The 24,779-nt window shown below is 46.9% G+C and overlaps 1 protein-coding gene across 1 annotated transcript in view; it reads right to left on the bottom strand.

Moving 5' to 3' along the window:
• STX1B (syntaxin 1B) overlaps positions 1-24,162 on the bottom strand; it is a 58,381-nt gene extending 34,219 nt beyond the window's left edge. Inside the window, exon 1 of the mRNA XM_081165948.1 lies at positions 23,814-24,162. Coding sequence (XP_081022074.1) covers positions 23,814-23,843 — 30 coding nt within the window. The 5' untranslated portion in view covers positions 23,844-24,162. The remainder of the gene's footprint in view (positions 1-23,813) is intronic.
• Positions 24,163-24,779: the final 617 nt, after the last annotated feature.

Below are 24,779 nucleotides of genomic sequence, written 5' to 3'. Positions count from 1 at the left end.
ACAGAGATGCTAGGTCAGGTGTAGGGAACCTTTGGCCCTCCAGTTGTTGATGAGCTGCCACTCCCATGATCCCCAGCCAGCCTGGCCAACAGCCAGGGACAATGGGAGTTGCAGTTCAGCAACATCTGGAGGGCCAAAGGATTCCTGCACTAGGTTGCATCCAATGTAGACTCACTGAAAGGAATGGATGTGACTAATAAGGCCATTAATTTTAATGGATGTACTTTGGATACAACCCACTATAAGCTTCATAATCTTCTCCAAAAGAGCCTAATTTTGTAAAGGCTGTTCCAGACATTCTACCACTTTTGGGCAGTGGAAGCACATGTCTCTGAGTCAGCCTGTCCAGGAAGTGGCCTCCTAGCTTTTTCCCTTGAAGGGGCTACAGTCCAGATATTTAACTGATCATGCAGGAGGCCTCGATGGAGTTTGGATTTGGATTTGATATCCCGCTTTATCACTACCCGAAGGAGTCTCAAAGCGGCTAACATTCTCCTTTCCCTTCCTCCCCCACAACAAACACTCTGTGAGGTGAGTGGGGCTGAGAGACTTCAGAGAAGTGTGACTAGCCCAAGGTCACCCAGCAGCTGCAGGTGGAGGTGCAGGGAATTGAACCTGGTTCACCAGATTACAAGTCCACCACTCTTAACCACTACACCACACTGGCTGTCAAGGCCATCTCTCGATGGCTAGGAGGGTGTTTTTCCAGTTCTGATTGGTTTGCCAGCTACAGCCCCTTTGTGACAGAAATGATTCTGCCACTGTAGTCCATGCTCTGGTTACTTCCATATTGGATTACTGCAAGGCACTCTACATGGGGCTTCCCTTGAATATAACTCAAAACTTCAATTGGTCCCAATTAAGCAGCCAGATTACTGGCTGGGTTTCCATTTAGATCACATATAACCCCTGTTTTAAAACAGCCACATTCCTTGCCAGTTTGTTTCTGGGCCCATTCAAGGTGTTAATGTGAATATTTTAAAGTCCTAAGGCATGCATAAGCAAACTCGGCCCTCCAGATGTTCTGGAACTACAACTCCCATTATCCCTAGCTAACAGGACCAGTGGTCAGGGATGGTGGGAATAGTAGTCTCGAAACATCTGGAGTGCTGAGTTTGCCTATGCTTGTCCTAAGGACTCTGGCCCCAAATATCTGTAAGACTGCCTCCTTCCCTACAGACCCTCTCAGGTGCTAAGATCAACAGATGGGTTCCTATTGGTGGTTCAGAAACTTGGGTGGCAGAAGCCTGGGAGAGGGCATTCTCTACGACTAGCCGCTAAGCTGTTGAGCTCCCCACCTGCAGAGGTGGATCTAGTACAGGCATAGGCAAACTCGGCCCTCCAGATGTTTTGGGACTACAATTCCCATCATCCCTGACAACTGGCCATAGGAATCATGGGAGCTGTAGTCCCAAAACATCTGGAGGGCCGAGTTTATGTATGCCTGATCTAGTAACTTCATTATACAATTTTCAGTGAATATTGAAGACACACCTCTTTACACTGGTCTTCAACACCTGAGATGCATATATATATTAGTGATTGTATTATTCAGGTGTCTGTATAGGGAGCTAGTGTGGTGTAGTGGTTAAGAGCGGTAGTCTTGTAATCTGGGGAACCGGGTTTGCGTCTCCGCTCCTCCACATGCAGCTGCTGGGTGACCTTGGGCCAGTCACACTTCTCTGAGTCTCTCAGCCCCACTCACCTCACAGAGTGTTTGTTGTGGGGGAGGAAGGGAAAGGAGAATGTTAGCCGCTTTGAGACTCCTTCGGGTAGTGATAAAGCAGGATATCAAATCCAAACTCTTCTTCTTCAGGATTTTAAGTTTTTAACGTTGTTTTAAATGTTGCTTTTTCAGTGGTTATGACCTGCTATGAGACCTCAGAGAGAAGGACAGGTAACTAACTAACTAACTAACTAACTTACTAACTAACTAACTAACTAACTAACTAACTAATAAATAAATAAATTACAGCCAGTCACCCAGTATCACCAAAGGGTTATGTGTTACCACCGTTAATTCCCATGTTTCAAGGACTGAGCCCTAGAATGGATGCCTTCTCTCTCTCTCTCTCTCTCTCTCTCTCTCTCTCTCTCTCTCTCTCTCTCTCTTTCTCTCTCTCTCTCTCTCTCTCTTACACACACACACACACATTGATATTTCCTTGTTAATCAGTTCAAATTGTAGTGCTCATAAATTCTTACAATAACAAACAAACAAATATTTACAATCTAAAGAAACCCAATACATTAAAAAACTAAGAGGAGAAAGGAAGGGAAAAAGAGGAAGCAAATATTCAAGTCCATTTGCGTTCTTGATGATAAACATTGCAGCAGAGCTGGCTCCTACAAATAAAGACATGTTGCGTGTAAGACTGCCAGAAAAATAAGGTTCTTTTGCTTTCAGGCCAGTTGCCAGAAAGGGGGCTAGGCCATTTTCCTCTTTTCTCAGTTGTGATTTGATTATATATCAAAAATACCAGATCGCCTCAGGAGGTGGGAAATCACTTTGTATTGCCCTTGCTATGTATAAGAAAAGGATGCTGTGAGTCAACAACAGAGTCAGAGAAATAATGGTACAAGAGCAACAGACTTTGCTTCCTGCTCACATCTTAATATTGCCATTTGAGTGGCAGGATAGAATCATAGAATCGTTGGAAGAGACCCCAAGGGTCATCTAGTCCAACTTCCTGCAATGCAGGAATCACAACTAGATCATACATGACAGATGGCCACCCAACCTCTGCTTAAAAACCTCCAAGGGAGTTCACCACCGCTTGCGGGAGTCTATTCCACTGTCGAACAGCTCTTACTGTCAGAAAGTTCTTCCTGGTGTTTAGTTGGAATCTCCTTTCTTGTAACATGAATCGATTGGTCCTAACCTCTGAAGCAGAAGTAAACAAGCTTGCTCCATCCTCCAGATGTTTGAAGATGGCTATCATTGAAAGATGGAGGACACAAGGAGAAGGGGACGACAGAGGACAAGATGGTTGGACAGTGTTCTCGAAGTGACCAGCATGAGTTTGACCAAACTGCGGGAGGCAGTGGAAGACAGGAGTGCCTGGCGTGATCTGGTCCATGGGGTCACGAAGCGTCGGACACGACTAAACGACTAAACAACAACAACAATCCTCTCATTCTCCTTTTTTTACAGGCTAAACATAGTTCCCTCAACCATTCCTCATAAAGCTTGGTTTCCACATCCTTGATCATCTTGGTCGCTCCCCTCTGCACACATTCCAGCTTATCAATATCCTTCTTAAATTGTAGTGCTCAGAACTGGACACAGTTGTAGTCTGACCAAGACAGTAGAAAACGGGACTATTACTCCTTTGGATCAGGACACTAGACTTGACACAGCCCAGCCTAGAATAGCATTCACTTTTTTTGCTACTATATTACAGTTGACTCATGTCACACTACTAAGACCCCTAGATCCTTTTCACGTGTACTAATGGCAAGCCACGGGTCCCCATCTTATATTTGTGCCATTAGTTCTTCCTACCTAAGTGTAGAACCTGGCATTTGTCTCAATTAACATTCATTTTGTTAATTTTGGCCCAGTTCTCCAATCTGTTAAGATCATCTTGAATCCCAATTCAAGCAGTGGCTACCTATCCTAGCTTGGTGTCATCTGCAAATCCCCTCAATACCTTCATCCAAGTTGTTGAACAACAAAGGCCCAGGACTGAATCCAGCGACACCCCACATTTTCACTTTTTCCCCAGGATGACAAGGAACCGTTAGTGAGCGCTCTCTGGGTTTGGTTAGTCAACCAGCTTCAAATCCACCTAACAGTTATCTCATCCAGCCCACATTTTACCAGCTTCTCCACAAGAATACCATGGGGGACTTTACTGAAATCAAGATACACTACATCCACAGCATTCCCCTGATCCACCAAGCTTGTAACTCTTTCAAAAAAAGAAATGAGACTTGTCTGGCATGACTTGTTTTTGAGAAATCGAAGCATCCTTTTCTAAGTGCTCATAGACCCACTGTTTAATTATCTGTTCTAGGACCTTCCCTGGTCAGGACAGAAATTTGAGATACTCCACACCTGGCATCTCTGAAGGATAACACATTATTTGCCAGATCACCAGTTGCCACCCAAACGGGCACCGCGTTTGAATGGAAACCAGGAGTGCTGATGAAACGGCACTGGGGTTGGGAACTCTTGGAATCCATCCTGTAGAACATGGTTTGAAAGCTTGCACCCTGTTCCAGGAACACCTAGTGGTCAAGATTGGTTACACTGACTGGACTGATGGCATAACTTGATATAAGGATCAGTTCATACAGGCAAGAAGGCCCCCACCATTCTTGGGTACTTGTTTGCATGGCTGGAGGTATCTCAGCAGAGGCAGATGATCGTTGTCAGGTATGCCTACAAATTGCAAGATTCCTAAGTTACACTACCAGTCTTTTATTGCTGTTGTATGGAATAACACATGAATCTGACCTTTGAAGCATCTGTAAGTAACCCATTTTTAACATACTACACGTGGGCTCTCTTCGTATGCTAAAGGAAGTGAGGAACTTTGGAAGCAACTTAGAAAGGGATATTTAAATGTCTAACAGCCCCTATTTACACATTTTACTTTGCTGACTGTTTTGTGATTTTAAATCTCTGCTGGGGGACTCTCACTAAAGAGTACTTGCCCCAAACCTGGATCTAGGTACCCGGGGATTTTCCCTTTTATTCTACCATGTCTTTTTCTTTTTCTTTTACCAAATTAAACCAACAAAGAATTGGTCCACCTAGCTCAATATTGTCTACACTGATTGGCAGCGGCTCTACAAGTTTCCAGGGCTGGAGACTGTCCAATCCCTACCTGGAGATGCTGGGGATTGAACCTGAGACCTTCTCTGTGCAAGGCAGATGCTCAGTCACTGAGCTGCAGCCCTTCCTCAAAGAGGGGTCATGCAGAGATGTGCCCTAAGCATAGTTGTGGTTGGGAAAGTGCCGTGTTATAGAAGGTCTTGTACTTTAAGTTCAGGTCATAGCCCTTATTCCAGTTCTGCTGTTAAACAACACCTAGAAAGGCTTTAAACACACACACACACACAGAGGGAGGGAGGGAGGGAGAGAGTGCAACATACAGATGGATGTGTCTTGATATTATACCTAATTTCTTTCTTTTTTAAAAAGAAAGACGTGTCAGGGCTCCAGCTTGACCTAGAAGCTGCATTCCCAAATCCCAGGTGCACAATGGGCAGATGTAGTTACTCGGCTGCAAGGGAGGGAGGGAGGGAAAGGGGGGTGATCTGTATGCCTGCATTCCCTTCTTGAATATTATTCTGTGTGTTCCTTGGCATTTGACCTTTTGTTTCTGGGTCTGACAGGAATCAGGCTCAAATTAAATCCTTTCCTTTATCACTAGGATTTCAGAGAAGGTGCGGATCTATCTATCTATCTATCTATCTATCTATCTATCTATCTATCTATCTATATCTATCTAATCTCACCCAGTGAGATAGATGGAGTATATGAGATTGGCCTGTAAGCACCACAAGTGGTGTCCAGAGAATACCTCAGGCTCAATCCGTTGTCACCACCAATTATAAAGGTGTCTTAGCCAACAGGTGCCGGGAAAGTCCTTTGCCTCTGAGGGCATGCCAACAACATGGAACTAACACAGCCTTCACCAACTGGGTGCCCGCCACATGTTTCATACTACAACTCCCATTAGCTCTAGCCAGTTGGAAACTAGAGGGACAAATCATCTGACTGTATATTGGGGAGGGAAAGGGAATCTTCTTATGTTCAAAGGGGCAAAGTTGCCTTTGGCTCCCAATCCCATTTTTAAAGGCATTTTAGGCCACAGCGTACAATTTCCAGAAAGCAGAGCTTAGCAGATCACAGCAGCTCATTACTTTAGGTAACCCCATCTCTCTGTCTCTTTAGAAATGGTCACATGAGAGACGGGCCTTTCCACAAAGATCCAGATTTCTCTAAACACACAAGGCAACACAGAGACCGACAGATAGGGGTTTTATATAATTCTGCCTCTCCAGCTAGCTCTATTGTTTGGAGCACGCAGTGACAGCGCTATCACCGGTTATATAAAAATCTATCTGCCTCTACGGCTCTCTTACCCAGATAGCAGGCTGAGATTTCTCTCTCTTTCTCCCTGTGTGTGGGTTCCTCAACCAGCTTCTCCTCCCCCCCACCCCTTGGAAAAACATTGCAAATTCTATGCAGTTGCACCTCCAGACTCCCATCGACAAAAATAAGTCTCCACCACCACTACCCCACATACAATCCACATTCTTATTTTAGGAAGTGTGATCCTAAATCCCAGATAAAGTCCCTGAATCCTAGATGAAGCTAGACTGTAAGCAGTACAATGACGTCTTTAGGATGCCATAAAGGGCAGCAGAGTAGAAGGGGTGACCCAGGGAGACTGGATCCACCAGGAAAGCCCCCTGCTCTTGCATAGATCTCATTCATTTCAACAAGTCTTGGGCAGGAGAACTTCCATGGTGGATCGTGTCCCCAAGACAGGATTTAAAGCCTCAATGAGGGGAGGAAAGAGATTTCAGGCAGGGGAATGCAACAAAGGTGAAGATTTGAATTGCAAAATAAACAAACTGATAGATACCCACGACCCACTGCATTTTAAGAGTGTTTGGCACGGCTATAATAAAAATCCGAGACAGGGATGCTGCTGCAGAATAATCACATTGTATGGTCTAAAACAGGTGTGGCCAATGTGCTGCCCTCCATAAGGTGTTGGGTTATAACACCCATCAGCCCCAGCCAACATGGCCAATGTTGGCTAAACAACGTTGGCTAAAACATGGCTAGGAGGAATCAGTGGCATACTGTGGGTTGCCAGTGCCCAGTGCCACACAGAGGGGATGAGTGGGAGGGAGGGAAACAGACATAGAGTACACATTCAATAGCCTAATGGCGTCTGTGTCAACAAGGAGATCGCAGCTTGCAGAGATAAAAGAAAAAGAGTTGTTCTGTTGTCTGGAGAGGTCACTTCCAGGCTCGCATGGAGAAGCCGTGATACATGTGAGTTACCTTTGCATTCGTATTCATGTCAAAGTTTTATTACCTTTTAGAGCAGGGCTGGGCAACCTGTGGCTCCCCACATGTTGCAGGACTCCCATCAGTCCCTACCAGCACAGCCAATCATTAGGAGCGATGGGAGTTGTAGTCCATCAGTATCTGGAGGGCAGAGGTTCCCCATCCCTCTTTCAGAGAAATGTTTATGTAACAGATGTAAATGAGTGAATGACCAAAGAGAGGTAACTTGAAGTCTTTACAGTTACACATTTCTGTTTCCGCCTTCCTCAGCAGCACAGTCTGGATTTTGAAATCCCAAATAAAAAAGGTGGAAGCTGAAACATTTAACTGAATAGTCTTAAGTCTATCTCTCTGTCATTTATTTGCATATATTAATATTTGTCCTTCAAGGATCCAGAGGCTACTTGTTTGCCGTGCTATTTAGCTGCTTTCAAGATTCGTGTGCTTCTTCTCCCAGGGCTTTCTTCCTGCCCTCTATATGGGGCTCCCTTTGACATGCATTCGGAAGATGCCATTGGTCTGTAATGCAGCAGCCAGACTTGCAGCTGGGACTTACTACACATTCTGATATTCTTCCATCTTGGCATTGGTTATCGATTCATTTTGGAGCACAATTCAAAGTGTTGGTTTTGAGCTTTTAAAGGCCTAAAGGAGGCCATGCAATCGGGATGACCAAAGCTCTAAATCAGGGGTCACCAACCTAAGGCCCATGGGCCGGAAGTGGCCTGCGGAGGTCGTTTGATCAGCCCACGAGCCGCCCCCAAACTGAGCCATGCGCTGCACTAAACCGGCGCAGCGCAGCCCAGGGACTCGCTTCCGCGGTGCCGGAAATCGCATCTGCTCAATGCAGACACCGGAAATTCCGGGTGTGGGCACAATCCAGCCCATGGGGGGATCTCAGCGGGACCAATCCAGCCCAGGCAAGATAAACCTTGCTGACCCCTGCTCTAAATCATGATGGTGATTAAGGCTCTAAATGGGGATGCCTAAATAACTGCCTCATCCTACCTGCAGTTACCTGTGCGCTCAGGTCGACACCTGAGCCACGATCTCCTGCCCTCAGTGGGCGCATCGTAGCAGCATGAACATGGGATTCCTCCCCAATGGAAGTGTCTCTCACTGAACAGGGAGCCATTTTCAGTGCGCAAGGAACCACAAAGACATCGGGGGGAGGGGTATGAAGGTTTTTGTGGCCACTCGATTTTATGCCAATGTTTGAAACTGTAATTCCTAAAATGGCAGGGTTTTGTTTTAGATGCTGATATTTCACGCCGGTACCCATCTCTTGATGAAAGTGCCATGGGTTCTAGCACAAAATGGCTGTCATGGGCAACAGAGAAAGAGGTGACAGTACCCCGTACCGTCACAAATATATGTCCAAATTTTACGTTTCTGAAAGGGAACCAAGGGAAGCTTAGCACCCACCACAACACTGGCTTTGGTGGGTCCTTAAAACCCACTCCCATTCCTAAGGTAAGGTATAGCATGCCCCCTGATACGGAACGGGGGGGGGGGCATGTCTTCTTCACCTTCTTCTTCGCTACAATATATCCATTTATTTCCATCTGCCAAGCCCTTCCTCCGGGCGATGCCAGGTGACAGACTATGCAAACATGGACCATTGTCTTCTCAGGATGTGCTTATCTGCGCATATCTCCAGCTCTCTGCATATTCCCCCCTCCCTCCTCCATCCAGCTCTCTGCATATTCCCCCCTCCCTCCTCCATCCAGCTCTCTGCATATTCACCCCTCCCTCCTCCATATGTTAATCTGTGTAACCCAACCTCTTAATGTATTCATGATGTAACTGGGATGTATTTTGCACTGTATTCTGGGATATGGAGGGAAATTTCAAAAGTTCATGTCACCCCTTTCTCGCTGTTCAATCTCGCCTTGAACCTGTTGCGCAATAAACTTGGATCTTCTGCAGTTTGCTCCTGCGTCCGGCTGAGCTCATTTTTCTTCCGCAGGGACCCACGGACTTAGTCCGATGAGCTGGGTGGCAGAGTAACCCCGCACCCAGATTTTTCCCTAAAATTGCCTGAGAACTTTAGTGACTGATCGTTTCCTTGAATAATGATCTCAAGCACTGAATGAGAAACAAAAAAGGAGGTATCAGCAGGGCCCCCCAAAGCTTGCAGAAGCCTTCTAAAAAAAATATTTACGAACAACCTAAGGAAGACTGTGCATGCTGAGTGTGTGTGGCACTGGGGGAGGGATACAAGGAAACTCAGGGGAGGAAGAATGGAATGGAGTATCCTGGAAGAGAACGTGGTTGGCTCAATGGAACCCCGAACAGGAGCATTTTGCAGAGCAAGGCTCCTCCACGCTACTACAGTGCACAGTTGTTTCTTTCATCTGTTGAGGCCGTCCTGCCTCCCCAATGTCTGGAGGGCACCACACTGGCTACTCCTGGGCTACAGGTTTCATGCCTGGATCCACCCCTGGTGCGGGGGCAGGGGGAAAGTCCCTGCATGTGGAGATATAGCCTGCCAGCGAGAAGGCTAGACTGAGCATTTCTCCTTTCAGTACGAATTTTCTGCATGCGGGGAGAATTTCAAGGCGGGGGAATGTTCCAACGCGCAGCGTCCTGCCGCGTGAACTGGCAAAGCCTGGCAAAAGCATCCCCGTTTCATATCACTGCCACGTAGGAACTGGGCCTTGGTAAGAAAGGCTCATATAACTGGCCACATGGAAGTTTAATATGGTACATTAATTATTTTAAAATTTAAAAAGATTCACAGGTTCTTAGCAAGGAAAGATGAGCTCCTTTCCTTGAATACCCCCCCACCCAAAAAACAACAATGATGCCATCCCTTGCCATTCCTTTTTCTTTTTTCCACTTTTTCTTTTAAAAGCATTTTAATTTGAATTATCGTTTTCTCATTTCTGTCTGCAGACCAGGTTGAGGGAGACCTGTGTCTCTTTTTGCAACCTCTCGAGGCTGTTCTGGGAGCAATGGGGTGAAGAGTGAAAGAAGTACAATTATATTTAAAATGTCATGATGGTGCCTTGTTTTTGTAACTTCCTTCACTGTAACACAACCTAAGTTTCTGTGTGTGTGTGTGTGTGTGTGTGTGTGTGTGTGTGTGTGTGTGTGTGTAGGGAGGGAGGGAGGGAGAGGGAGAGAGAGGGAGAGAGAGAGAGAGAGAGAGAGAGAGAGAGAGAGAGAGAGAGAGTGAGTTTAAGGAGACAGGCAAAAAAGGAAAGCACATAGACCCAGCATTTTTGCTTCCTAGCTGAAGAGACAGGCTTGGGTGGAAAGACCGCAGTGTGTGCCCCGAAGGCACAGAAACCATAAAAAGAAATAAAAGCAGCCTTTGCGCTGGCTTTTCCAGTCTCCTCTGCTGGAACAAGACGAACAGAGTGCAGTGTGTCTCTCCTTTCCCTTAAGAATAGGAAGCTCCCAATTTCGCTGACAGGCTGGACAGATGCCACCTTATAAAGGTAGACATGAGGACAGGGCAGGATAGGATAGATAAAAAACGATTGGGCTACATTGAAGGAGAGGCAGAGGAGAAGAGGAAGGAAGGTGAAAGGAAGCAGCAGAATGGGCAAGATTATACGCAGGGTCTTCCCTGCTAGATTCCTCTGCTGAGGGAAATGCTGGGATTATGCAACCTGCATTAATTATGCAAATGTGCTCATTTTGCATAATTTATCTTCCTCCTCCTCCATAGCCTCAGTTATGCAAGGGCATGGAAACTCCTCTCCTCGACCTGAGCTTCCTCAAGTTGGCTGCCCTTGCTGACTTCCCCTGTTGATCTTTCTGGAGTGGCATGGCATATCTTGCTTCTAAACCCCTGAGCCTCCTGTTGATCAGAAGGTCAGCGGTTCGAATCCCCGTGACAGGGTGAGCTCCATTGCTCTGTCCCAGCTCCTGCCAACCTTGCAGTTTGAAAGCACGCCAGCGCAAGTAGATAAATAGGTACCACTGCGGCAGGAAGGTAAATGGCATTTCCATGTGCTCTGGCTTCTGTCACGGTGTTCCGTTGCTCCAGAAGCTGTTTAGTCATGCTGGCTACGTGACCTGGAAAGCTGTCTGCAGACAAACACCGGCTCCCTCGGCCTGAAAGCGAGGTGAGCGTCGCAACCCCATAGTTGCCTTTGACTGGACTCAATCATCCAGGGGTCCTTTACCTTTACCTTACTTCTCACACAGTTCCATCACACAGAAGGTACCCATGGTGTGGCTCCTTCCCACAGTTGCACTGCCTCAGCTCCCAGAAAGAGGGGCAGTGGCTTGGGGAGAAGCCAGTTTTATGAACTGCTCATATGTAACCTGGTTGTTTCAACACAATTGAGGCCGGAGGTTTCCTACATTACAGAGGTAGCACAGGAACACCACACATACAGCAATAGCTTCAGCACCACTGAGGAAATGCCCTCAGACATCACCCAGCATTGCCCCCGAACTTCCAGATCTGTTTCTGCAACCTTACGAACTATGAAACTGCTTGTTTGAAACATGGACGCTTGGATTCAAGGATGCTGAACTCAGCCTTTGATGTGTAGCAGGTCTTCAAGTAAGCTAGAAAGCTCAAGTCACTAGAGCAAGAGACTCTTCACCTCACGGTTGTGAGTTTGAGCCTCACGTTGGGCAAAAGATTCCTGCATTGCAGGGGTTTGGACCTCATGGTCCCTTCCAACTCTACAATTCTGTGATTCTGTAAAAGATGGAGCAACTTCTTGGAAGGTTCTCCAGTATAATTCAAAATCTCACAGGGAAATGCTTCACTGCTGCTGGAGAGAGCTTCCAAACAAGGCAGAACACTGGAACTGCAGAGGGAGAGACCTGGGATCAGCCTTGATCTTTGTGGGGTGATCATAGGGCTCAACCAGACTTCCAACGCTTTCCCCCAGGAAAACACAATCTTTACCGCTGAATCAAAGCAAATGTCCATTGGGTTTTCTGTGGACTGATGTTTGCTCTGATCCAGCACCAAAGAATGGGATTTCCCGAGGGAAAGCAGTAGGGCAATTGGAAAAGTGCTTGGACTGGAGCCTAGAAAGCATGGCATAAGCGGAAATGTGGAAGTGCCCCGGGCCTGCCACTGTCCCTCAGCTGGTCCCCTACCTCACAGGATTGCAAAGACAAAACAGGGACGAGGGGGCACACCCTGAACTTTTTGGGAGGGCGGCGTATCAATGAAATAAATCAAAACTACAACTAAGTAGTAGCTCGGAGCTACAAGATGAGTCATTCCGTTTGCTTAAGGCAAATAGCGCCTCTGATATCTGGCAGTGTTTCCTTCTACCAGCCAAGTATTCCATTCCTCAGTCTGGAAAGCTGTCCCAACCCCCACCAGCCCCAACACACACACACACACACCAGACACCACAACTGTAGACCTCTAAAGCTAGCAGAGGCTAGGCGGTCCTCACAACACATTCTGGTTGCATAACTTGCCATGCTGAATCTTTTCGATGTTTGGTGGGGAATAGCTGACAAAGAATGGGAGGGCAGAGGGATTGGACAAGTTTGTAAGCAATGCTCTTGAGGGCTAGAAACTTGACTGGAATGCATTTTTTTTAATGTGCTAAATTGCACATAAACTACAGAATTAGCACATATAAGCAGAAGTTCCAAAGAGGAAGCCATGTTAGTCTCTTGCAGCAAAAACGGCATAATTTAGTGGCACCTTAAGCCTAAGAAAATGACTATGGCATGATATATTTGTTAAGTCTTTAAGGTGCTTTGAGGTTCTTTGTTGTTTCTCTACACACAGGAAAGCTGCAGGCGCTTAGCATGGCTTCAGACACTACACAAAAGTCTAGAAAGATGGTGCCTAGTTATCTGTGCAGCTAGGTTTAGGCTACGGCCGCTTTCTTAAACACAGTGGGACTTACATCAGTGTAGACATGCCTAGGATCCCACTGCTAACTGCTTCAAGGTAACCAGCCAGAGAGCTTTGATTAAAATTCTGCCCCTCCTGGAAGTGCTTGCAGATATGACTGAAGTAGGCCCAGGAGGCCTGGAAATTAAAGCAAACTAGACAGAATGAACTCATGACCACTTTAACGTCTCGTGTTGTTTAAGTGAGTCTTGTGACAATTCGAGCCAGCTGCCTGATCTAAGACCTCAGAGGAAAGGCAGAAGGAAGGCAAATATGGGGATGGAAATATCAAAAGTATGGAATGCACAACACGGTTATACAAATAGCACACACCACCACCCTTAAAAACAATAACAACAGCAGCCTCCTTTCCTAGTCTTCTCTAGATCACAAGCAGGGTTGCGTGTCTTTGTGTATACCTGCTACTGCATTGCTCTAATATGTCATTGGGTGCTTGGTACAGCATTGGGGGGGGGGGAATAGCTTCCATTAGAAAGGAAATATTGGTTCTAGTCCTTAAGTGGCATCAGGCTTCAGACTGTAAGGGTGATAGTCCAGAAACCAGGAGGAGAGGAAGAGACTACGTAGATAGATGTTTCATAACCAGTGGAGGGACTCAAATTCATGTGGAACTTGAAAACAGAAGTCCATTGTCATCATTCTGACATAGTGCAAAATCCATCTTTTCTCGGGGTCCAGTATGGCTGGGGTATGACAGCTCAGGGTCCTTTCTCTAGGAGAGATGACCACGAGGCCAAATCTGACCCTCTCCCCCCAACCCCAACCCCCCAAGTTAATTTGGTTCCTTGGAAGCTTAACCAAATTTTGATCAGGGCTTGGCAAAACACTGCCCAACACTTCAAGCAGACATGGCCTGAAGGCAATTGGGTCCTGCAGCTTTGGTGAAGCTAAGCAGATAGGGGGCAATGCCAGAATGGGAACCCCATAGAGGCTGGCCATACAAATAAGGCAAATAAGCTTCCAGGATATCTCAAGGACCACCTAATCCCTTATATCCCCGATCATTGAGCTGTGCATTTCGTATTGTGGGTCCATTTTTACAGAATTCTCTTCCAGTTGAGGTCAGACCGGGCCCCTCACTACTGAACTTCCAGTGCCTACTGATACCCCCAGCAGGCATTTTTATTAAAAGTTTGGTTTTATAGTTTTAACTGATTTTTATTCTTTGTACAGTGGTACCTCGGGTTACATACGCTTCAGGTTACATACGCTTCAGGTTACAGACTCCGCTAACCCAGATATAGTACCTCGGGTTAAGAACTTTGCTTCAGAATGAGAACAGAAATCGTGTGGCTGCAGCACCTCAGGTTAAGAACAGTTTCAGGTTAAGAATGGACCTCCGGAATGAATTAAGTTCTTAACCCGAGGTACCACTGTATTGTATCTTTGTAAACCACTTAGAGACTGTGGTAGTTAAGCAGTACAGTGGTACCTCTGGTTACGAACTTAATTCGTTCCGGAGGTCCGTTCTTAACCTGAGGTACCACTTTAGCTAATTGGGCCTCCCGCTGCCACCAGTGCGCGATTTCTGTTCTCATCCTGAGGTAAAGTTCTTAACCTGAGGTACTACTTCCAGGTTAGCAGAGTCTGTAACCCGAAGTGTTTGTAACCTGAGGTGTTTGTAACCCGAGGTACCACTGTATACAAATCAATTCAAGAAGGAAATTGATACAACAAATAAAACTTCCTAGCTGGCAAAATTATTTCACTAGCCTGTTGGGGGCTGGGGCAGAAAAGCAATGGAGGGGGGCTATGTCTATGCTGCACCTGGAAGATGGGGCTTCCCGTCTCTAGAAGCCCAGTTGGTTTCTAGATGGGGTGCAGAGGACGGATGCCATCCTTTTCTGACAGTCCACTCTCCAATTCCTGGACTCCTTCGGGTACTAGGTGAGTATTTAAATGCAAGGCTCCTGTACATTGCTGAAAGTTCCATCACGGACAAAAGATGGGATATAAATGTAACAAACTGGTGGAAAACAATTGTCAAAGTTGGTTCTGTGAACCTGCCTTGAACCTAGTCAACCATTTAGCACAGTCCTGACTAAGTGTGAAAGTCTCTATCAGTTTCAATTCTGTTTCTCACATTTCCAACCTTAAACTTTTCTTTTTAAAAAAATCAAATTGCTTCAGAAAAAGACTCATGAAAATTCCTCATCATTTCAGAATCTCTCCTAGCACACTCATTTTTGTATGTAGTACACAGACTCTTGATCATCTTGGTCACCCTCCTCTTCACACATTTCAGCTTGTCAATATCCTTACTAAATTGTGAGGCCCAGAACTGGAGACGGTACTCCAGCTGTGATCTGACCAAGGCAAAACTGTTAGTGAGCACTCTTCGGGGTTCAGTCAGTCAACCAGCTACAAATCCACCTAGCAGTTATCTCATCCAGTCCACATTTTACCAACTTCTCTGAAAGAATATCATGAGGGACTTTGTCAAAAATCTTATTGAAATCAAGATACACTACATCCACACCATCCCCCTGATCCACCAAGTTTGATACTCTATCAAAAGAAGAAATGAGATTCAACTGGCATGACTTGTTTTTTGAGAAACTCATGCTGGATCTTTGTAATCACAGCAACCTTGTCTAAGTGCTCACAGACCAACTGTTTAGTTATCTGTTACAGGGATTTTCCTGGTATTGATGTCAAGTTCACCGACTGGAAGTTTCCTGTGTCTTCTTTTTGCCCCTTTTTGAAGATGGGGACAACATTTGAAGAAGAAGAAGAGTTTGGATTTGATATCCCGCTTTATCATTACCCAAAGGAGTCTCAAAGCGGCTAACATTATCCTTTCCCTTCCTCCCCCACAACAAACACTCTGTAAGGTGAGTGGGGCTGAGAGACTTCAGAGAAGTGTGACTGGCCCAAGGTCACCCAGCAGCTGCATGTGGAGGAGCGGGGACGCGAACCCGGTTCACCAGATTACGAGTCTACTGCTCTTAACCATTACACCACACTGGCTCCAGTCCACAGGACTCTGAGATTACATCCACAAGTTCGTTTAGTACCCTTGGGTGCAGATCATCAGGCCCTGGAAATTTGAATTCATTTAAAGTAGGTGTTCCCCTACCACTTCTTTTCCTATCTTGGACTGCATCTTCCTCCTTGCATTGTTTATTCTGTTATTACCAGGTGGGGTAAACAGAAAAAGAGAGAATAGCTGCTTTACGGCAGCTCCGGTTCCAAGAAATATAAATATCCCACACTTATAACATTTAATCTCGTTTGCATGTAGGGTGATTGCATGTGTGTATAAGTGGCTGGTTTTCAGGTTAAAATCCCCCCTGCCACACTCTGAAGCACGTGCACACACACACACACACACACACACACACACACACACACACAAAAAATATAGGACTCTGGCTAATCATACAACACCTAGAAGTGTTTTTTGTATGAACTGGACAAATGCTCAGTAGTAGGAACAGCTGAATGAATCAACAGGCAGGATAACACTGCAGTCACCAACTTTTTCTGAACTGGGGACATCACATTTAAGCCAAAGTAACAACACGAGACACACTTTTGCTTTATGCATTTTTTTATCCTCCCACCAGCCTCTCCCACGGATGCTTCTCCTTACTGGCTTTTATTCCTCTATCCCCTCTTCTTGTTTTATTTCTCTGCTGCTTCCCACAACTTTATCCTTTCATCTTTTTCGTCTTCAAAATCTTTATTAGAGAGAAAGAGAGAATAGGATGATGGTGATGCCCCAATTGTGACCCACCTGAGGTCACGGCCCACTGTTTGACGACTAATGAGAGAGCACCAACAGCTGTAAGTCTACCTTTTCTCTATGGATACACAGCAAAGGCCCAGTGTGTTGGATCAGGTTTGTCGCCATACTGGTGGTCACTTGTGCGAAGGTGACTTTAGGTGACTAGGAAGTCACCAGCTTAGATGGCTTTAAGAGGGGATGAGACAACTTCATAGGGGATGAAGACTATCAATGGCTACTAGTCATGATAGCTACACCTACCTCGAGTTTCAGAGGTGGCGTTCAACTGAATGTAACTAGTAGGAGCAAAAACACAAGTGGACTATTGACCTCAGGTCCTCTTTGGGAGCTTCCAGAGATACCTGCTGGCTGGCCACCATGGGACTTGATGGACTGGTCCAGTGGGTCTTTTTGTCATTTGTTGGGCTAGTAACTTGTGTGTACGAAACTGCAGGGCTGTGATGGATGGATTTAACTGTAGATGGATCTCAGTGAGGGTTTAACCCTAGATCCTGCCTTGTCTCAGGCCTAGAACATGGGAAGAGTTAACAAAGAAGTAGATGCTTTCTCCCCCTGCTACAACTAGCTCTCTGCAAGTCTGGGGTTAGCGATAAAGGCTTCCAAAGTTGCAGCTTTCTTCCCCAAAGTGGGTCCTTCCAACCTAAGTCACCTCTCTCTGACATAACAGCTCTTACTGGAATAACCTAAGACGTTCTGCAACAGTCAAGCAGAGGGGTTCTTGAGATGTTGCCATTCCTTGTAAAGTTTACAGAAAGCAGGGGGCGTCAAATGATGTGTGAGGAGTTCAGTTCTGCTTAGGCGCTATCTCCCCCCACAAGTCAAATCTGACAGGCAGGTGGGATGGCCCACTTGTCAATCACTTGACATCAGGTGACAGACAGGTGGGTAGCGTCAAAATTGGGTGGAGGAGGAAGATAAAGAACTGGCCCACAGGGCCAAAAATGTCCCCCACCCCAGTTGTAAACTCTCCCCCTCCTCACTCCCTGTAACAAGATCCCCAGCCCAGCAACCCTTCTTAGCACCAAGTCCTCCTCACCTTCTCCCCATAGCAAGAAAAATCAAGCATCGCTCAAGCCTACGCATCTCTCAAGCCTTCTTTCTTCCTAGCTGGAAAGTGGAACAGCTAATCTGGTGCATGTCCTTCCTTAAGGCACGTCTCTACAGCAAATTTACATGGTTTTTAAATCAGCAGGAGCGCTGTGGGTTCTCCTTCCTTGTGCCCACAAAACAGCTCTGGAAACTGTAGTTTTTGTGAAGTGCTGAGAACACGCCGTTGTCCACCTCTTAACACACTGCATCTCCCAACATTATGCTGATCTGCTTTCAGTTTATACGGCAGTTGCGCCGTTAAGAAGTGTGATCCTAAGAATATTTACTAAGAAGCAGATTCTGCTGGGCTCAATGTTTTAGGATTGCACTTTTGAGCTCGCTCCGAATGGTGCCTTTGAGGATGTGAGGGTTTCACGAAAACGTCTCTTCTGCCCTTGAGTTGAGGGTGAAAGAGACAGACAGAGGGAAGCGAGAGCAATCATATCTCCCCACCTTAACTCTACAACATGCAACTTAGTATAGCAAACTGAGCAGTATATTTCACATCCAGCAAAGACTCTGCTGCATTCGGCCTTGAGGAGCCTTTCTCAGTTCAAGACTTCCAAACCTCAATAAAGTAGAAACTGTGAAGTGTAGTGGGGGGGTGGGGAAAACACCTCTGGGCTTGGACTGGTGGGACCGAGTTCAAATCCTCCCCTTGGATTATTATTTTTAAAAGTACCAGTCAGGAAGAATTAAGGAATTATAGCGCATTGTGCTGTGATCTCAGCAATCGTTACAACAACCCTGTAAGGAAAGCCAATATTATTATCTCCATATAGTATAAGGGTGGCTGGAGGGTGAGTGGCTTGCTTAAGACTGTCAAGTAAATTCATGACAGAGGTGAGCTCTCATTTTAGATGCCGAAGAACAAAAGAATACACACACAGAGAGAGATATGCTTATGTCCTACCCTGTACACTATTCAGCTGTTAAGCCAAATGCGCAAAACAAACCTCGAGCAATTACAGGGAGAACTTCCATGTCCCCTGTCCCTTTATATGGGAACAAATAGTTATGTACTAACTCACTGCTGTGGCTTACATCTTACCTCTGGTTCATTCAAGCTACTAGTCCTCATTTTAACAGCTCAGCCAGACCACCCTAGAGATTAGAAATCTGCTGTATGAACCGGGAGGCCAGGATTCCAATATGGGAGGTGGCAATGGTGAACTTTTTTCACCAGCTTCAGCTGGCAAGCTAGCCATGGCCATTCCCTTCTAAGTCAGACCTTGCCACAGCCATTCATGCCCAAGGAACAAGACCACTGTAATAATACGTTAAATGTGGGACTGCCTTTAAAAAAATATTTGGAAACTTCAGCTGGTGCGAAAAAAATGCCTCTGCCTGCTTATTGAACAGAGCTGGCCAGTTGCAGCCTGTGATATTAATCTAATATTATCCACCTGCCTGTTTGTTTCCAGGCTCAGTTGTAGATACAGTACAGGTACTGTACTGGCTTTGATCTTTAAAGCCCCAACCAGCTTGGGACCTGGGCTGCTTAAAGGACCACTTTTGTCTGCATACATGCGTTCCGTTCAGCATCCGAGGCCTTGCTCTGGTACTGCTTTCAGAGGAAGTTTCACACGCACCAATCAGGGACTGTGCCTTTTTGGTAGTGGTGCCACATTTATAGAACACCCCCCCCCCAGGCAATATCCCAGGCTGCATCCTTTTAGACAGCAGGTAAAAAAACCCTGCCTTTAAAAAAGAATGTCATCTGGCTAGCCTATCCCCACCATGCGGCTATAGACTAATAATCATTAATGCTACTGTGATTGGTTTCTCTCTCTCTCCCCCCTTTGTTGAGTCGGGACTTCACTCTTTTATTGCCGCTTGTTTACTATTTATTTATTAATTTGCACAGTCAGTTGCTTTTGTGTTTTTAATTGCAGGCTGCTTTTGAGTTCACAATCAGTCAAGAAAAGTGGGGTATAAATTGATTTCACATAAAAGAGGCACAAAGAACCGTATTCCGCCGCTGACTCCTTATGCTCCCCTTCTCATTTGTCTCAGTTCTGAACATCTTCACCTGCAGTCCGGCCCTCTTTGCCCCCTCCCTCCATGCCTTTCTCCCAAATCTTCTGCTATGCTCCAGAATAACCCCCCTGGCTCTCCTCCTCTTCAAGTCCTTCAACAGAATCTCAGCTTACCTGTGTCTCCACCTGCCGCCTGAGTTCTCTCAGCCTCCTCAAGCCTCATATTTCAGCCCCTCCAGCCCCGTCCTGCCCGTCCTGCACACACAGCCAGCCCCTCTGGATATGCTCCCTGAACACGGCCGGCAATTAATAAACTGTTCGGACGGAGGGAGCTGTGTCTGTGGAGTCTGTTTTATGGGCCTCTAGGGAATCAAATGCAGAATTGGGAGGGGTGTCCATCCTTCCTCTCTGGCCCCAGCCGCTATCAGCTCCCATTCATTACAATCCAACCCATTTTAAGTACAACCAGCCTGTCTCACAACTCCTTCAGAGACACTCTAGAGTCTGAACCTGAGCATCTTTTAAGGAGTATTGAAGACCTTTCCTCCTCCTCCTTAAAAAACAAAACACAAACAAACAAACCAAAAGCAAATCTCAGTTTGGCTTTTAATTGGCTGGGGTCCGCTGTGTGCGGTGTAAAGGGGGGAGGGAGGAAAGTTCAGCTGCGGGTTAGACTTCCCCATTTGATTTGTTTCACTGTGATGTTTCTCCCCTGCTGGAGACTGGATGGGTTTAAACAGCGAAGAGATAAACAAATAGGCTTGAGACAACGGGGCCACAGTCCCTCGCCTGTGCGCCTCCGGTGCATATCATCATTGCAAAGCAATCTTGCCCTTCTCTATGTCTGTGTGGGCTTATTAACCCGGCTCTAGACTGCAGGATTTTGCAAAGCTTGCAACAACACCCCCCCCCCACACACACCCCAACACACTGCCTCAGGGCTGCGGGTTCCTCGCCCCCATCAAGATCGACTGCCGCCGCCACCACACTTGGTGGCGATGCCAGCACCACCATCCTGCTCCTTCCTGCCAACACACCTGCTTTTATAATCTCCCCCACATTTCTCTTTATTGTGTGCCTATCTTCTCTTCTGCTGCATTCAGCAACTAACACTATCAACACTGGGGTGGGGTGAGGGGGGGGGAGAGAGAGAGAGCAGCAAGAGAGAGAGAGAGAGACACGCTCAGAGAGACACAGACACATACATACAAGCCTTTGGCTCCTGCAGCAAAACCGTCTCCTCCATCATAACCCCCCCCCCCAAACGCACAATGCGCCAACGATAAAGCAAATGCCATTTTCTCCCTTGCCTGGGCAGGAGGATAGGAAGCGATGCTGGAACCCAGTCTCCCCCCACTGGCAAAGAAATGTTTTTTTGCAGGGGGCATGGGGAGGGAGGGGGGAAAGAGAGAGATGGAGATGGCATTTTTAAAGAAATCTGCCTTGAGCAGATCTGATGGGGCACATCACCAGCACCCTGTATAAGCAGCCACTAAAGCTATTCCCAGATCGGGATCCTGCACAATTTTTCAACAATTTTTCTGTCTGGTCCGTCGTCGCCCCCCCCCCCCCGCCCCGTAATCCATGCAGTATAAAGGGGAGGCAGAGGGGAGGAGCTGCTGAATAAATATATATATGTATAAAACACACACATTTTCTCTCTCACACACACATACACATACACACAGAGGCACAGATTCCTTTATTGTCACTGCATTCCCCCCTCCATTGTTTAAAAGAGAAGGGAATAGCTCGATTTTGTTGCTACTGCAGATGGAAGCATATGGAATGGTGATTATAACCGTTTTCTCTCTGCTCCACTCGGATAAGAAAAACAGAAACTGAGGTTGGGGTTGGAGGGGGGGGGAGGGAGAGAGAAATCCTCCCAACGCTTGAAAAGGTCACTGAATTATTTCTTCGGGGTTGCAATTCAATTGTGGAATTGGGATGGAAGGAGATGGCTGAATTTCTGTTCTCTGTCGCTGGGTGATAGTGTCACATATTCCTTCCGCAAAGATGATTTGGCCAAGGAGCCCCTTCTCCTGCTTCCCACAAATGCACACAAGCCACTGGGGAGAAAGGGGTCCAGAGAGGATGTGCAACTCCAGCAATTCCAACCTTTGCACACACACAAACATAATGTTCTGTCGGAGAAGGGTGAGTGTTGAAAACCCAGAGAGATGAATATGTAACAAAAGCCCTGTCCCTATACACATAGGGACGCGCACACCGTGATATTCTGTCACACACAGAGAGATACTAAAAAGCGCACATTTCCTCGTTTTCACACAAAAGACCCTGAAACTGGCCAAAAAAGCAACAACAGCACAGGTGCTAAAATTGAACAGACCAGACCATGTAACATCAGGAACTGTTTAAAAAAAAAAGTAAATCTCATTTGGAGGAGAGAAGGAGATGGCGAGTTTGTTGTGATTCTTGTTTTGGTCCAAATAAAACAAAACGGATCTTGTTTTATTTTTGCCAGATCGCGGACAATCCCAACTTAAAAAAGAACTACGAGAAATTAGATGGATGTGAGAAAAGTAGATCACTCCAATTCCATCAGCCCACTTGGCATAGCGAGATCACAGAAAGCCGCTTCCTTACTTCTTGTTGCTTTACATACAGACTGAAAACATTTTGTATGAATGACTCCATCCCCTTGTGGGGGGGGGACGGGAGGGAGGGAAAGGAGCGGCGTGGGGGGAGGGGGGAGAGAGAGAGAGAGAGAGAGAGAGAGAGAGAGAGAGAGAGAGAGAGAGAGGAGCCAAAGATTTGCTGTGTGTCTCCAGGCTTAAATGGAAATGAGAGTCACATCCTATCTCAGCAAACCAGAAAACGGATTGGGGGGGGGGGAGGCAGGTTGGAGCACAGCAGTTCGTGTGTAAGGGGCGGTCTTAGAAAAAGTGGAGGAGGGGGTTCTTAGAAATTATTTCGGTGATCTCCCCTTAGACCCCTCTCTTAACATACCGATGCGTGAGTGCTTTGTGCTAATCAAGGAATTGACGTTAACACACCGGGCTATAAAACACGCATGCACCCCACAACACTTCTTTGCCTCCCAATGCCTCTCCCCTTGAGACAGAATCTGTCACATCCAATTTGGCTCAACCTTCAGCCATCCCCCACCCTCCCCCCCACCCCCCAAAATGCAAAGAGGTGAAAAGAGAAAAACCATCCATCACAGTCCTTTTCCCAACAAGCTGGTGGAAGCGGGAGGGGGGAGAAAGTTCCTCCTCCTCCTCTCCCCCCCCCCGCCCAGCCACCCCCTCCATTCTCACACTTCCTGAAATATTTGACGCCTTAAGGGCTATTCCTTTCTCTCCAACCCACCCCCCTTCCTCTTTGGGGAGGGGAGGAATCGGATGACCTATAAAAATTGACTGTGTCTTCCCACACACAAATTTCTGTAGACATACACTGGCTAGGATAAGAGACTTAAAATGAGATATTTAAACACCCTCTCCCCTGACTCTGAAAGAAAATCGCCTTAATATACGCACGGACATGTACATTAACAGAATGCATTCCCCAATTCCTCCCCATACTTCTGGGGGAATGGAACAACCTCACAAAACCTTCTCCCCGCTCCCCCACATTCAGATACATGGCTGTGTAATTCTTCGCTGGAGAGATTTCAACCCTCTTGAAATGCAACCAGGCAGCCTTTTCCCTTGTCTTGCAGAGAGACGAGCCCCTCTTCTCCCCATGCCAAGTCCAACCCTCCCCCATCTTGGAAACCTGAGACATCCTTCTCGACAGATCCCGCAGTGGATCGCTTCTCTCCCCCCCCCCTCAATAATCTGACCGCCACCTTCTCTTCCCCCCGCGCGCGCTCAAAAAACACACACACCACAATTTAGATATACAGAGTGTTCCTCCTACCATTAAATCCTTGCCTATTAGTGACTGCTGAATAAAATAATTGTTATGTGCCATTTGGAGAGTTGGAGGAAGGGAATATAAGAAATACATCTCCCCACTTGCCTCTCTACAGGGTTGGGGGCTGGGTGGCGGGGAGACAGAGACAAGGCCCCCAGGCATTAAATCAAGGTTGTGGGAGGGTGGGGGAAGGGAAGACAGAAAATTGCATCTTACACTTCTCAACTCCTGGGTGCGATCCTTCATTGCGCTTGCTTCCTGGCGAGGCTGTGGGTCCTCAGTGGGTCTTCTCCCCCACCCTCCGTGTGGCTCAACAGACAGACACGGTGGCTGGCGAAGACCCCTCTTCTTTGGGGTGGTGGTGGAGGAGGAGGAGGAGGGCGGGAAGGAAGGTTACTGGTAATTGCAGTAATGGATAAACTGAGCCTTCCCTGCTCAGCCAAGCAGGGAGGAGGAAGATGCTCTAAGGATGGAGAGAGGTTGGTGCTGATGCAGCAGAGCAGGGTGGGAAGATGCAGGAGAGGGAGAGAGAGAGGGGGAGAGAGAGACGCGGGGAGGGGAGGGGGGAGCAGAGCAGGGAAGCTGAGCATGCTCGCTGCACCCCCTCCCACCCGAGGGGCCATGGGAGTTGTAGTCTGCCAGAGAGAGGGGGCATCCTAGGCGAGGGCTGCTTTCTAAGGCGGTAGGCACCGCATCACCTATAAGATCGCGCGTCCTGGACTCTACATTAATTCTTCTGCAATAGCTGCTGCCTCCTGGGGAATTCACTTGAGATTGCTAAGCACAGATTTATTTCCTGAGGCAGAGCGGCAAGCGGGTGGGGGGACTGGGGAGACGACAAGGGATGGTCTGGGAGCAGCTGAGGTTGCTGCAGTACTACCGAAGATAAGCAGGCATATAACCAGACGGAAAATGGGATGGGAGATCACGGGAGCCACATACAGAAGTGGGATGTAAGTAATATGAACACACAGAGAGATGACTTCCCCTTTAATAACTTCCAGAGGGATGATACCTGCGTTCTTCTGCAGCTGCTGAAGTGGAGTCTATGAAAGTGCATGCCAGAACACATTTCTTAGTCTCCGAGGGGCTATTGGACTCTTTGTGGTTTCCTCCCCTTTAACATCACATTCTGCTGCTCATAACCAGGGCCGGTCCTACTATTGGGCAGTGTGAGGTGGG

Source organism: Podarcis bocagei (genome assembly GCF_964188305.1).
Source record: "Podarcis bocagei genome assembly, chromosome: 13".
Taxonomy (NCBI): Eukaryota; Metazoa; Chordata; class Lepidosauria; order Squamata; family Lacertidae; genus Podarcis; species Podarcis bocagei.
The sequence above is the reverse complement of the archived record's forward strand: the minus strand, read 5'-3'. Positions and strand labels throughout refer to the sequence as shown.